The following is a 15635-nucleotide window of genomic DNA, read 5'->3' as shown; positions in this document are numbered from 1 at the left end:
AAGAGGCAACAGCCGAGAGTTGCTTAGTAACGGTGCTCGGCGGCTGCTGCTGCTGCTGTCGCTGTGAGGGGCGCTGCGAAGAGTACTGCCATCGCGCTTTGTCGCTGCTTTCGCCTGGAAAGAGTCTCTGCTCTGCAACCCTCGCTCGGAGGTGAGTCATCTTAAGGGCTAGGCGGCCGGCTTGTGGCTCTGGTGGTAGTAGAGTGGCGTTGCGGTCACAGAGGCGACTCAGAGCCTAATCATCTGCGTGAAGGCCATGGCCATGGGTAGCAGTAAAAGGTCACTAGTGTAGGCACACACATGCTGCTGTCTCGGTTCATAAGCACACACACATTTGTGCATCCCTTGAGCACCAGCACACCCCTTTTTTCTGTCCAGCACCCATGCACAGATCCCAGGTCCCCCTACCTGGTTCATGGATCCCCTACTTGCCTGGAGGTCCAGCTTGATGTTCACTAGCAGACAGGCACTCACACTTGCTCACAAGTCCCCTTGGGTGTACCAGAATGGTTACTCTGCTTGCTTGATACCCTGGCCTGGACCTGAGGTGTCTTTTCCCCTCCTCACCAGCTGGTCCTGCTTAAAACTTGCTAGTGATCCAGCTGGCAGCCAGGCACTAGTGGTGTCCCCCAGGGATCAGTGCTGGGCCCCGTCCTGTTTAGTAGCTTTATTGATGATCTGGATGAGGGTTTTGAGTCCATCATCAGTAAATTTGCTGACGACACCAAGCTTGGGGCAGGAGTTGATCTGCTGGAGGGTAGAGAGGCTCTGCAGAGGGACCGCGACAGGCTGGACAGATGGGCAGAGTCCAAGGGCATGAGATTTAACACATCCAAGTGCTGGGTTCTGCACATCGGCCACAACAACCCCATGCAGTGCTACAGGCTGGGGTCAGAGTGGCTGAGAGCAGCCAGGCAGAGAGGGACCTGGGGATGCTGGTTGATGGTAGGCTGAACATGAGCCAACAGTGTGCCCAGGCAGCCAAGAGGGCCAATGGCATCCTGGCCTGCATCAGGAACAGTGTGGCCAGCAGGAGCAGGGAGGTCATTCTGCCCCTGTACACTGCACTGGTTAGGCCACACCTCGAGTACTGTGTCCAGTTCTGGGCCCCTCAGTTTAGGAAAGATGTTGAGTTGCTGGAGTGTGTCCAGAGAAGGGCAACAAAGTGAGGGGTTTGGAACACAAGCCCTATGAGGAGAGGCTGAGGGAGCTGGGGTTGCTTAGCCTGGAGAAGAGGAGGATCAAAGGAGACCTTCTTGCTCTCTACAACTACCTGAAGGGAGGTTGTAGACAGATGGCGGTTGGTCTCTTCTCCCAGGCAACCATTACCAGAACAAGAGGACACAGTCTCAAGCTGCACCAGGGGAGGTTTAGGCCGGATGTTAGGAAGAAGTTCTATTCTATTCCCTGTATACTTGCATTGGGGAGGGTACAGACACTCCTCCTTCCCAGTAGATGGCACCAAGCATGCCACGTATGACTCAAAGTACTGCTCCAACCATTGGCATGGATTCTTCCCCAGCAGCTGATTTTTCAGGATATGTATAGTTCCTGCTCCAGTGGCTGAAATTTAAAAGATGCCCTACTCACACCAGCCAATGACATCACTGGCCAGGGGCATCCATGCTGCCAGTCTGATTCCAGGAGCTGGCACCAGTTTTCACTTGCATATAGAGGTTTCACTGGTAGCTGGCACTTAGTCCTTGCAGCACACACACACATGATAAAGCACAAGATTATGCAGGCAGACAGTTAATAAAAGATTTAATAAGTTATATGAAGGCAGGACAGATTGTGACAATCAGGCACAGGGCTCAGTCAGATAAGTGTACTTGACTGGGCCTGTTTTACACAGGCACAGCCTCCTTTTCACTGCTTTGTGTTTATTCTCCTCTTCGTTCCTCCCTGCTCCCCTTCCCCTGCACACCCCTCCTGGGTTTGTATAGCAAACACCTATTCCTACACCCCTCTGAGCCTGGGCTTCCTTGCTTTGTTTACATTCTCATCAGCTGCAAAGTCCAGGCTGATCCTCTGGAAGTGGTAGCCCATCAGTTGTTGAGTGGAATGGTCTGCTGTTTTGTCAGGGCGGTGTTTCTAGACTGTTTCTGTTTCCTGTTTTTCCCTTAGTTTCCCAATTGACAAGGTCCCTAATTGGATAACCCTGTGGCAATCAACATTCTCATACTCCCACATGCCCCTATCAATTAGTGCAACTGAGTAGATTTGGCTCTCATCTCCACCTCCCTCATAATTTACTGGTCAGGTTTGTGTCCCCATATGTTCCTGGTTTATGGCTTCCTCCCTTATTTCCCTTGCTGCACTGAAAAAGGCTCTTGACCAGACGCTCTTAAGGGGCATGCTCCTCCCATGTACCCTTGTAACTTATATAAGCATTAAGAAAACTACCATATGCAAGCCCAAGCTAGTTAGAGTTCCCTAGAAATTGTGCTGTGATTGACATTAGAAAACTGCTTTCTGACAGCCAAAACAGAGGTATCTGAAATCTAACTATTTCCCTTATATTTGCAAAGTCCACTCCATTGTAAGACAATTCTCTTTAAATGAAAAGTAGTCATATTATGCTGGATATTTTGTTACTGTTCTCGTGTTCTTTAATTTGCCTATGTCTGTCTGCTGCCTTTTGTCTCTTCTCTGAACTGCAGCTGTCTGGAGGACAGCTCATCTCATGCTCTCACACAGTGACTCCAGTTCCATGCCTGGAACTCAGATGCACTGCGATGAACAAAGAGTACCATTTTTGAAGGGCTTGAATAGCAGCCTAAAAATATCAGGATGGCACTTTTATTATTTGAAGTCATCAAGCTGGTACTTTAAATATATGGTCTGTACATGTGTTTTTTAAGCAGGAACACCTGTGGACAGGCCAGCTGAATTAATGGTGACTCAGGAAGTGCTACACAAATCTATGTATCTTGGAAAGAAGCACATTCATTAGTTGAATTCAGAAGTACTTAACACTAGTAATGTACATGTTATCATAAGACACTTAATTTCTTTGTAATGTAGCATTTACTAAGATCTAATATTACTGCTAATAATGTTGACAGTCTAAAGCTCCATATTGACAGTAGTTTGCATCAAGTACTGACGAGCATATACAAGGCATGAGAAAGCTGTAAGGGCTACAAAAGAGCCCTGTGCAACAAGGGAGGGAAATAAATGGTGTTGAGATCAAAGACTACACTAAAGATTTACAGCAAGGCTTTATGCTCAGCATGTTAATTTGTATGTGACACCTCATAACCGGCTGGGAAAATAACTTTTTTCTTTTAGTAAATGACTGCCTTCAATTATGAAATGCTGCAGAGTCTGGTAAAAGAATGCTTGGAGTGCTGAGCTGCAAGAAATAGCTTAATGTTGCCAGAAAACCAGAAAAGAGCCCTTGTGAACATTTTTATTGATCTTTAATATGCAGGAAGAGATGAAAGGCTCTGACTTTGGCTCTTAGACAATTTAGACAACAGAGATGCAGACTTCTGCTATTTCTACATTATGTCAACAGTAATTCTTGCTATCATTTCCCCAAGGATTTGTATCCTGTGGTACATTTTTTTCCTCCTTTTCTGCCCTTTTAACCATCTAAAGGCATTTGTACATGTGATACGACATCAGCATTCAACTTTTCAAACTCTCTGTTGATACAGAGAGTTGCTAAGGAAGGAATTTCTGTTTTGTGCACAGGGCTTGGAGGCAGCATACCCACAAGGAGTGGGGCTGTCCATTTTCTTACTACAAAACTAGAAACTTTCTCCTGCCTTGAAGCTATCTTTCTAATGACAAAGCTGAAGCTTGGTGACATTAAAGAATTAAGAAAGGGTGATATTTCTGATCTTATGTGCTAGACATGATAGTGTTCTGCTTGCAAAAGCAACATAAAATTCTATTTTAGTAGCAGAATAAGATACACTGAAGAAATCAACTGCAGTGAAATTCAGATATTAGAAATCAAATGATTGATTTTTTTTCCCAATGTGCTTCAAATCCACCCCTAGTGAGTTTCCTCTGATGGCATAATTATTATTATTATTTTTTTTTTAACAGTTTGTGTTTCATCTTGTCCCAATTCTGCCCTGGTCAAGTTTTGCAGATGCCTAACCTATTTACTATTTCTCAACAGATGGAGTTTGTGTGAGAAGTAGTCAGTGACAGATTTTGATTGGACAAGGGTAGAACAGGATGAATTTTAGTACTCTGCTATGCCTTCATATTCACAGTATCACAGTATAACTAAGGTTGGAAAGGACCTCGAGGATCCTTGAGTCCAACCTATCAACACAGACCCCATGACTAGACCATGGCACCAAGTGCCACGTCCAATCCCCTCTTGAACACCTCCAGGGATGGTGACTCCACCACCTCCCTGGGCAGCCCATTCCAATGACGAATGACTCGCTCGGTGAAGAACTTTCTCCTCACCTCGAGTCTAAACCTCCCCTGGCGCAGATCTCTTGAGATCTCTTTTTGCCATCTGCACTGTGGCCTTATGCCTTGTCATATATTTCTTCAGAGTAATAATAATAAATAAAATAAGGCTCAGGGGTGACCTCATTGCCCTTGACAACTACCTGAAAGGTGGTTGTAGCCAGGAAGGGGTTGGCCTCTTCTCCCAGGCAACCAGCACCAGAAGAAGGGGACACAGTCTCAAGCTGCACCAGGGGAGGTTTAGACTCGAGGTGAGGAGAAAGTTCTTCACCAAGCAAGTAATTCGTCATTGGAATGGGCTGCCCAGGGAGGTGGTGGAGTCACTGTCCCTGGAGGCATTCAAGAGGAGATTGGACGTGGCACTTGGTGCCATGGTCTAGTCATGAGGTCTGTGTTGACAGGTTGGACTCGATGATCCTCGAGGTCTCTTCCAACCTTGGTGATACTGTGATAAACCAGGTTGAAGAGACCTTCTTTCCCCTCCTCCCCCATCCTGACTCTCTGCTGCTCTTCAGAGCCCAGCTATTCATTTTGTGGTTTCCAGTTTAGTAGGAAGAAAAAAACAACCTGAGGAACTGTCTGCCCTAAAGGGTTCTCAGCTGCAAAGGTGTGAAATTTAAAAATAAATAAATAGTGTGGGTTGGTTATTTTTAATGCATTAACATGCACAAATAAATTTCATGTGGCTTACATCAAGGTGTAGATGAATTTACAGCAGTAGAAATTAGTTCATTTGAGATCAAGTAGTTAATTTAGTTTGGTTCCAATTGCTGACAACATTTTTCTTTACTAACCTCAGTCTTTGAGGAGAAGATAATAGTGTACTGCTTGTAATTCCTATAGCTTGAAGTTTTCATAGTATCATAGTATCAGTTAGGGTTGGAAGAGACCACAAGGATCATCTAGCTCCAACCCCCCTGCCATGGGCAGGGACACCCCACACTAGATCAGCCTGGCCAGAGCCTCATCCAGCCTGGGCTTAAACACCTCCATGGATGGGGCCTCAATCACCTCCCTGCACAACCCATTCCAGGGCCTCACCACTCTCATGGTGAAGAACCTCCTCCTCACATCCAGCCTGAATCTCCCCACCTCCAGCTTCATTCCATTCCCCCTTTGTTCTGCCCATTTCTATACATCCCTAACAAAATTGCTTGCTTCCAAATTCTCCATTGAACTGTTAAAAATCTAATTTCAGGAAAAAAGTTTGAAGTTTCTGGAGCTATGGCTAAAGCTGACATCAAACCAAAATCTGTCCATCATGCCAAAGAATGGTCGGATGTTGTAGAGAACTTATACAGATTTCAGCAAGCTGGATACAGAGATGAGGTTGAATATAAACAAGTAAAACAAGTTGATACGGTAAGATTTAGTATTCTGCAAGGGTCACTACTTTGAACTTCTATCTCATGCTAGTCAGTTAAATACAAATGGGGGTGCTGCTTCATTCCTTTCATCTAGACTAATTTCTGATTATTCTTTTTTTCTCCCAGTGCTGAGCTATTATTAACTGTGCAGGATAACAAAGAAGCGAAACCCAAATGCTGCCCAGCCTGTGCTTTTGTTCCCCTGCACTTATGCCTTCAGAAGCAGTATAGATTTCTTTGAATAGATGTAGCTGCTATGTAAAAGAATAACTCTGCTTTGAGGAAAGGAGTGCATTAGAGGGGGTTTTCTCTGGTCTTCTCATTACTCTGCTAGTAGAGCTGATGGAAAACTGTTGTCCAGAGTCAGTCCTGTGTCATTGCTGCCCACTTCAGTTGTACAGCTGAATTGCAGGGTAGCGTGATCAGACTGTGTGCACCCTCAAAACTTGGCTTCTCTTGAAGCTGTCCACAATAGAAATATGTGATGCCAGCTGTGGTAAAGGGGGTTGTGACACAGGCTTTGATTAACTCAGAACATCAAGGACTTGGTAATTTTCTTGCTATAGTTGGTGGCAATATTCCCTAGCACATCAAATGAACTAATGACTAATGGCCAGAGATTCAGTGGTTGCTTGAGATTCAGAATGGCAACATATTACCTTGATTAGACTGCTGTAATTTAGCTTCCAAAGAAGCATATGTAGTATGAAAAAGTCTACTTTTAAAACATCTTAACCTCCTGTGCACATCAGAAACAGCAGAATGTTCCTAAGAAAGTCACTCCTCACCCACTGAAGTCAAAACACTGTTGTGGATAGTAAGATGCATTTTTTATTTTGTTGTGGACTGGGATACCACTGTAAAGCTGTGGTGTAAATTCATTGAACTGTGTAAAAAAGGAAATCCTGCAATTAGTGTATTGGGATCAGTCTGCTTAAGATTTATAGCAGGCCATAACCGTAGGCAATTAAACAGTGATAAAAGTACCCCACTTCCTCAGTGAGCATGCATTCTGTTTAAATTTGCCAGGATCTGGCAGTGATTCCCTTTCATCTGAGACATTTTGAAATGTCTTATTTATTCCATAACAACAATGCAGTTGTTATTAATCAGGCAATTATAATGCAGATGGAATGAATATGAAGGCTGTTTAGACCAAAAACTTAACATAACTCAGCTGTATGCCCAAGCCGATAAGGTCAGTGATGAAACTGCCACTTCTGGGGCACTCTGGAATGCTCTGGCTTGACATCCTATTGTTGACCTTGTCTGGAAAAGAAATAAGGTCCTTATTAACTGTTTGGGGTTCTGGTTTGGTTTTTTTTTTTAAGGTTCAGTTTGGTCAGAAATAGTTATATATGTTCAAGCTGCAGACAGCTACTAAATCCACAAAGCTACTGAATGTAGGAGTGCTCAAGCCTTTAGCTTAAAGCTTCACATTATAGAATACTGAAGAAAAGCAGGATGGTGCTTCAGCAAGACTAATTCTGCTGCCTTTGAGACTGACACATACAGCTCACTTTATTTTTATGAAATTGCTAATGAAAGGCATATTTTTAATGGTCAGAAACATCCAGAAGAAACCTTTAAGTGTGTGTCAGTAATACAGAAGCAGACTCTTTGAGCCTCTCAGATTACTGAATAATTGAACAGCATGAATGTTTTATTCCTAAATGAGGAATTTTGAAAGCTTTGACTGACTTTTAAAATTACTCTACCAAATATTCCTACATCCCTATCTCTAGACTTTTCTGGTCACATAGTTCTTTATACCAGACTACAAAAGTGGTTTCTGACATCTTAATTGTTTTGTTTTGTTTTTAAAGTTAAGCAAATTTAGATGCAGATCAGGTGTTCCCATGGAAACACACCCTATGTTCTTTGCAGTATAATGCACAGATATTGTACAACATGAGCATGTTCAGGTGAATGTATGTAACTTTTATTCTATGTGTAGGTAGAATGTTGGCCAGAAACTGGATTTGTAAAGAAACTTCAGAGAAGGGACAACACATTTTATTATTACAATAAGCAAAGAGAATGTGAAGAGAAAGAAGTCCATAAAGTGAAAATTTATGTGTATTAGTTTTGTTATTGTTTCAATTTGTGTTGTATTTGAAATCTGTTTGTTAGAACCTGTAAATAAATGAGGCTGTGTAATCTGATTTATCTGTGTTGATGTAATTCTTGGACAGAAGGGGGAGTTCTGGAAATTTAGAGATGCCTGGAACTAAAGATAGAGGAGTTTCACTTTTTTGCCTGCTGTAACCAAAAGTCTGGTTATCCTTAATTTCCCTAGTTAGAGATGTTTTGACCCAAAGATATAAAAGGTGGTAAATGGGCATCAGAGATTTGGTGTAAGTCTGTGTAAAGTCAGTTAGATCACAGGCATCAATCTTTACTCAGAACAATGGAATCTTGTTGACACTGGCCAATATCACCCACGGTCTCTTGGTTTGTGACTACAAAGGGCCAAAGTAAGGCTGAAATGGTATCTAAAACTGCCTTGGACAACAGCAAGAACAAGCAGCAAATCATATAGTGAAATACACTGAACAATTGAGTAGTAAGGACCATTGCTGGGTTGCAGATCTAAAAACGAGTTCTTGTCATAGAAACAATCACAAAAAGTGACTCAGGCTTTCTGAGCAATAGGTAAGGTATCCCCTAAGTATTTTTGTTAGGTGCAAGTATGAATTACTAGAGGAGGAATTATTAATTGACTTGGTAGCAAATGCTTTCTTATGGAGGGGAAAGAAAAAGATTGTGGATCTACACATGGTGAGATCAGGGAGTATAAAATTGCAGGGAGAAGATAAAATCCATACTGTGTACTCTTTAAGGTTAGGTAACTTACGCAGATGATATGTGGGATTTGCATCTCATCTAACTTCAAATGTCAACATCTACACCTGGTCCTGTCATTTGGGTACCTGTTGTTCCAAATGGAGAGAAATTGGCTCTTCTGGGCACAATTTGTTTCATTTAAATGTAGATATGCAACATTTGCTTTCAACATGTTGCTGTGACATCAGCTCAGCACAAGCTGTCCAGATGTCTGCCACTCTGAGACACTTGGTAAATGCAAGGTACCATACATACCTTCACTCATTTGGGAATATAAGTAAGTGCCAAAACTGTAGAAAATTGACCAGTAGGACAGATTATTGTTATGTAAATTTGTAGATGTGTTCATGGTAGTTACACAAAAAATATTAGTATCTCCCATCTCTGGACTGTAAGCCAAGGAGTAGCTTAACAAAGCTTCAGGCATGGATTAGCAGTGTACAACTGACAGCCTGTTTTGTGGATATTATTCCTCTGTTTGAACCAAGGATGATAACCAGCTTGGGGTGTGAAATGTAGGAGAAAGGCTGTTTTCAGATAGCTTTGGAAGGCTATGTTTAGTCTTTGACTTGGAAAAGAATGTAAACACCTTGTAACTGAAGGAGAAGAAACTGGGCAGAATTTGGTTGGATGTGTTAAATTATTGTTTTGTTATTTTAGCCTATTGTATGCCTTAATTACACACACGCCAGTAGACAGTAACCAGTTGAGATGACACATGTGACTTCTGATAGACTATATAACCTTGCTGTGTAATGTAATAAATGTCTTCGCTTGCTTACATCTTGCCCTGGAAGTTGTGCTTGGGGTGGTCGAATACCTATACAACAACAGTGAAACAGAGAACTTGCAGCTTCATGTCAAAATTAGTGTTCAGAATATCTCATTGATAATAGGTGATGGTGATCTGGGCACCTTATTTAGACTGCTTGGAAGTTTTTTCCTTAAATTTGTATGAGCTTTGTTAGAGAAATGACTGAAAGGCACTCAGAGGCCACTGTGAAGGTTGTTGTTGTTCCAGGAAGGTTCTAATGGCATGACAATAGCTGCTGCAATGACACAAATAAAACATTGCCACAGTACATTTCACTTCAGATTTTAATTATGATTTCCTTTTTATTTGGGTTGCTCTGGATGTACTTTTTAAGAGAGGGGGTTTTGCATTCTTTGCAATCACATGGGGGAACAGAACAATTATCAGGATAGCCTGTGTATTTTGTACCTTTAAAATAGTGGCTCTCACTTTAATTTCATAGATTCCTAGAAAAGAACTCTTCCAGTGAATGTGAAAAGGGCCTGAAAGATTCATTAAAGTAGATGTGTGGCCATCTCGAATTTTTTGACATAATTGATTTGCATCAGAATACACAAAGTAAGTGAGACTGCTTGGTACAGCTGTTTTCTCAGTTTCTAAAAGATACAGTTGGACGCTCAGCAGGAATTAAAATGGCAGGTAACCTTTTAAAAGAAAAACTTCGATAATTAGAAACAACTTTTAAATATTATTCTGGGCTTCCCCCATTTTGCCTGACTCCACTCTTCAATGGTTTTTGCAGTATTGCTGGATGCTTTCTCTCTTGTATTCTGTTTTAAAACAATGTGTGTGTGTTTCATACAAGTCAATGGAGATTTTCTTTCCAACAAGTAGCTTGGAAATTCCTGTTCCACTTCAGAAATGCTGATTTTGTATATATTGTCAGATTCTTTGCACTTGGAGAGAGTGAATTCCCTAGAATTTATTACTTCCATTTTCCAGCATTGTCAGTAAGGTTGACTCTCATTGTGATATTTTAAAGGCTAATGGGATAAAAAGGAAACCTAAAACTTATAATTGGTACTGAAGGCCAGTTTACAGACAGACTGTGATGATTTTCATAGTTTTCTCACTTCAGCAGGTTTTGTAGTGGCAGTGACAGTTTCAGATATAATTGTCCTTTGACATCCAGTCTGTGTCCATATTTCATTCCTATTCTTGCTAAACTCAAGGTTAATACCAGTCTGTTCTTACAGACTGTAGCTGTGGCTGGCCTTATCTATGAAGCTGAAGGGGTGCCTTTCTTTAAAAAGAAACAGCTACAGGGTTGTTGCCTGAGTTCGTGTTTGTCTGTGATCACAATATAACATTAATCTAGTATGAGGCCATTTGCTTAATTCTTAAAATTATAGAATGGTTTTGGTTGGAAGAGTCTTTAAAGATCATCTAGGTCCAACCTCTTGGCCACAGGCAGAGATAGCTTTCATTACATCACATTGCTCAAAGCCCCATCCAGCTTGGGACTAACTGGAAAGCTGCATTAAGAGGAAGTCTCTGTTTGTCTTTTAAGCATTGAAAGACTGCAATAAGGTATTCCTGGAGCCCTCTCTTCTACAGGTCAAAAACCCCATCTGTCTCAGCAGTTCCTTACAGGGAGGTGTGCCAGTCCTCTGTTTTGTGGCCTCCTCTGGAGCTTTTCCAACAGGTCCATGTCTGTCTTGTGTTGAGGACTCCAGAGCAGGCAATAGTACTTCAGGTGGGGTCTCACCAGAGCAGAGTGGTAGAATCACCTCCCTTGACCTGCTGGCCACACTGCTTTTGATATAGCCCAGGCTGTGGTTCACTTTCTGGGATGCAAGCACATAATTGTCAGGTTATGCCCAATTATTTGTCCATTATTTACCCCTCAATTTAAGGTCATCAAGTTGTGAAAAAGTATGGGAAGGAAGCAGTCTGGGGTCATTTCAGGGGTGACACAACAGTTCATATCAAGATAAATAACTTATTCCCAGAGGCCATTACAAAAACTTTTTAGTGAAATTCAGTAACTTTTAAGAGAGATAAAATCACATCTTTCCATTTTACTGCTAAGAGATGGAAGTACCTGCTCTTTGGCTGATTAGTCTTGTAAATCTGTGAAAATACTTGCCAAGGTACTTTTCTTATCTGACGGTATTCCTCTTGTCATGGAACGCTGTAATGATTCCAGTGACTACTTGCAGCAGCTCCGTAAATGGATGATGGCAAAGGTCCCTCTTAAGCAAGTGCTTACCAGCTGCCCAGGTCTGCTGGACTCAGCCAATTTCTAATTCACCTCATGGCTTTGTACAAGACAGGAATAAATCCTTCCTCTGCCTGCTGAAGCTCATATAAGGAGGTAAAACAACATTTCCAAGACCTACTTTTCAGGCTTTGTGTTTGACAGCTAGAAGTGAAATGGCAAGGTGCAACCTCTCTGAATTCATCCAGTTACACTGGGGAAATAAAAGCTGTGTTTGTGTGTTGTAGGCTGGTTTTTCTCTGTTTTCAGCCTTAACTTGAACTTGTTATGGAATTGTGTTGTCTGAAAGTGGAACTATGATTGTTTGATTACTTTGCAGTCACAGCAGCTCAAACCACCACAGAAAGATGGGAAAAGTGTTTTAATTTTCACTTTGGTACCCCAGTGGACAGTTATCTTGCCACCTAAGTAGACAGCTGAACATGAACTTTGGATTTTCAAACATGGTTTCCTCATTTCAAGGTTTTGAAAATAGTTGTCTGGCTTGGAACTGATTACAGATATAGCACAGAGTGGCTTAGGTTGGAAAGGACCTTAGAGATCATTTACTCCAACCTCCCCACCATGTGCAGAGATGCCTCTCAACTAGACTCAGCTGCTCAAGGCCTCTTCCAACCTGGCCTTGAGCACACCCAGGCAGAAGGCAACCCCTGGCAACTTCCCTGGGCAACCTATTCCAGAGTCTCATCACCCTCATACTGGAGAACTTCTTCCTAAGTATGTCTAAACCTACTCTCCCTCAGCTTCAAACCATTCCCCCTTGTCCTATTGCTAGACACACTTATGAAAAGCCCCTCTCCAGCCTTCCTGTAGGATCTCTTCAGGTATTGGAAGGCAGATGCAAGTTTCCCTTGGAGTCTTCTCTTGGCTGAATAACCCCAGCTCCCTCAGCCTATCCTCACAGCAGAGGTGTTCCAGCCCTTGAGAAAATTTCTAACTCAAGAGCTGTTAATGCTGCTGTTCCTCACATTGTCTGATACAAATGAAGTCTGTCTGAAAGCAGATTGATTGGTGTTGCTTTATGGTCATTGCAGGTTCTCTCCTGTTACCCAAGGTCCCCTGGATTCACATTTATTTGTAGCCTTCTTAGTAGCCTGCCTGTGCAAAGCACCTCTTGGCAAGCTGTAATTACTTACAACCCCACATTTTCTCTCTTCTTGCAGTTGAGACTTTGCATTGGCTTCAAGTCTGAAGTGTGGCACACTTGCAAATAGCTTTTGGGAGGGTCTCTGGTGAATGTCTACTGCCAGGAGAGTTCCAGGTCAGCACCAAGAAACCCTGCAATGTAACTCTGAACAAACATCGCATTTTTACAGATACTCTGTTCAACCAGTGCATTTACATGTCTCAGTGTTGGAACAGAGTATCTTTTCTGTTTGGTGCTTTTGAGGCACTCTTTTTCTTCAATATTCTTCCATATTTTCTGCCTCCACAGGCACCCCAGGACCATGAATCTCTTGAAAATCCTATCCAGTATGCTGTTCCCTGGCTCCCTTACCCACCCCTAGCTCAGACCTTGAGTCTTTCTTCCACTTCCCATATAGTGAGCTTGACATTTGCTAGAAAATTAAATGTACATGGGATGAAATTCACTAAGGAAAACAGAAACAGCCAGGCTGCTGCGAGTGCTGGCACTTACATACCTCCAGTAAGTGTGTATAGCCTCATCCCTCTGGTGCTGGTGCTCAGATCTGTGGTTCCTGTCACTCCTAGCCCCTTTTCCAGGGGCTGGCCCACAGGTTAGTAGGATGATGACATGGAAAAAGTAATTAAGAATGGGAATTAAGAAGAAGGCAGGCCAGACTACAAGGATCAGTCACAGGATCCAGCCAGGTCAATGTCCTGCCTGATAGCCTGCCCATGTCTGACCCCTCCAACCTTCATCCTTGCCATCTTCCCATGTTTATTCCACTCTGATATTTCCCTTTCTATGTCTCCTGTCCTTCCTTTAAAAATCCCATAGTAAGTTCCATGCAGTATCCCAAGCTCTCTCAAAAATTCCTCAATATTCATACTCTGTTTCTTCCTTTTTTTGCAGTTACAAAATCAAGGCTGGTGTACTTCTTTTAATGGCCTCATGAGCTCTGACCTCATTTCCCTCTCACATCACCTGCTCATTAATGTCCGTATGCTTAATTTGGTGTTTTCCTTGTTATTTGCTATTTCTTTGGTACAGAAGAGTCCTTACCCAATAACTTATGGAACCAGATGCTTTCATATTTCACAGCTCCTTGTGCCAACTTTCCCAAGGCAGGCAGCTTAGCTGCAGTGTGACAGATGACGCTATGTAGAGGCACCTACACACAGCAGGACCTCTGTGGTGCTGCTGCTGCAGATATCCAGGCAGGTGGCAGTTCTCAGGACATGGACACAAAATGAAGGGAATGCCTGAAAACAGGTGGAGGATGGGGAAGGCAGGGGGAAAAGAGCCTGAATTCAGGGAAGGACAAGGGTGTGTAAGGATTCAACCACATAGATGCATCAGCATTTTGCCAGCGATCTTGTACCCGCAGAAACCTCCTCCCTTGCTGGCAGGGGAAGCAGGATGCAGTCCCAGCTCTTCACTGCAGATGTTCATTCTGCCTGGGCATGAGTGCCAGCACGCCTTAGCCAAGGGGAAGATGTCCTGCTTGGGTGGGTAATCTGGCAGCTGCTCGGTTTTGCAAGGGGGATGGAGCAAAAAGGAGGTAGACTGGACGTGTGGCAAGTTCTTCATTTTTGCCCAGGCTGCCTAGAGGATATCAGCTGAGCTATGCAGGCCTGCAGAACATCCTTGTGCCAAATACAGAATGCTTTCAAGGAACAGCCAGTGCTGGGAAGAATCAGCAGGTGGGCTGTGGGTGCTACAAGATAGGTGCTAGAATGCTGTGCATGGAGAGAGCCAGGCAGGCTTGACACAGGGATGTGTTGTGCAGTATTTCTCCTGGAGGAAAGAGCATGATGGCCTCACAGATCTGCTTCTTTCCACAGCTCTGGTCTCCTAAAGCTACAGACAGCAGAGCTCTTGCTCTGTAACCTTGTTCTGTGGCTGCAGTGGGTAAAGCCTGCCAACTCCTTACCTCCCTGATGAACCTATCTTCATCTTGTTCAGAAGGAACTTGAGTCACAGCCCAGAGGAACCCTGCTTCTGTTCATCGACTCTTCCAAAAAGAAGTAGTCTATGTAGCAAGGGCTGAAAGACCACTGGTTTGAGGAGAGGCTCATTAAAAATAGGATGGTTTTTTTTTTTTTAAATAGCCTATCACTTACAACTTTGGTCCCAACAAGTGAAAAAGATGCAACTGGATTAATATTTTGTCAGACCAGTGCAATGTGTCAACAGAGAAGAGAGATTTATGTATGTGAAGGATGAGTTTACATAAAGTGTTTAGAAGAGATACTCACTGCTAGTATGCATATTGCAAGCAGATTGTTGACAATGCAAAAGAAGCAGAAGAATTATATTAGCTTAAGTATGCAACAGACAGAAGACATTAAAAGGTCATTGAGAATCTTGGTTTAGGAATAGCTTCTCTGTTATTTACAATTTTACCATTTGTATCCATCAGACAGGAAAAATACCACACCAAACGTTCATAATTCTTGTTTTACTATGACAGGGCAAAGTAGCATGATCTACATCAGATAGAATAGAATAGAATTAACCAGGTTGGAAAAGACCTTTGAGATCATCAAGTCCAACCTATCATCCAGCACTATCTAATCAACTAAACCATGGCAACAAGTGCCTCATCCAGTCTCTTAAACACCTCCAGTGATGGTGACTCCACCACCTCCCTGGGCAGCCCATTCCAACGGCCAATCAGTCTTTCTGTGGAGAACTTCTTCCTAATATCCAGCCTAAACCTCCCCTGGCACAGCTTGATGACATTATTTGCCATCCATAACCAAGGAGGATGTGAAGCATTACTTACTACACGTAAACAGGTCAGAAGTCTGGGTT

At 42.8% G+C, this 15635-nt stretch overlaps 2 protein-coding genes across 2 annotated transcripts in view; one reads left to right on the top strand and one right to left on the bottom strand.

The window, feature by feature from the left end:
- DCLRE1C (DNA cross-link repair 1C) overlaps positions 1 to 15635 on the bottom strand; it is a 39550-nt gene that overhangs the window by 11005 nt on the left and 12910 nt on the right. The window lies entirely within an intron of this gene.
- Positions 2 to 7975, top strand: MEIG1 (meiosis/spermiogenesis associated 1). Its single transcript, XM_068168038.1, has 3 exons — positions 2 to 151; positions 5642 to 5805; positions 7768 to 7975. The coding sequence occupies exons 2-3, from the start codon at positions 5668 to 5670 to the stop codon at positions 7894 to 7896; spliced, it is 267 nt and encodes an 88-aa protein (XP_068024139.1). The 5' UTR covers positions 2 to 151; positions 5642 to 5667; the 3' UTR covers positions 7897 to 7975.

The sequence above is a fragment of the Melanerpes formicivorus genome, unplaced genomic scaffold, assembly GCF_026170545.1.
Source record: "Melanerpes formicivorus ecotype bairdi unplaced genomic scaffold, bMelFor1.0.p_v2 SCAF_3, whole genome shotgun sequence".
Lineage (NCBI taxonomy): Eukaryota > Metazoa > Chordata > Aves > Piciformes > Picidae > Melanerpes > Melanerpes formicivorus.
Note: the sequence above shows the minus strand (reverse complement) of the source record. Positions and strands in the feature narration are given on the sequence as shown.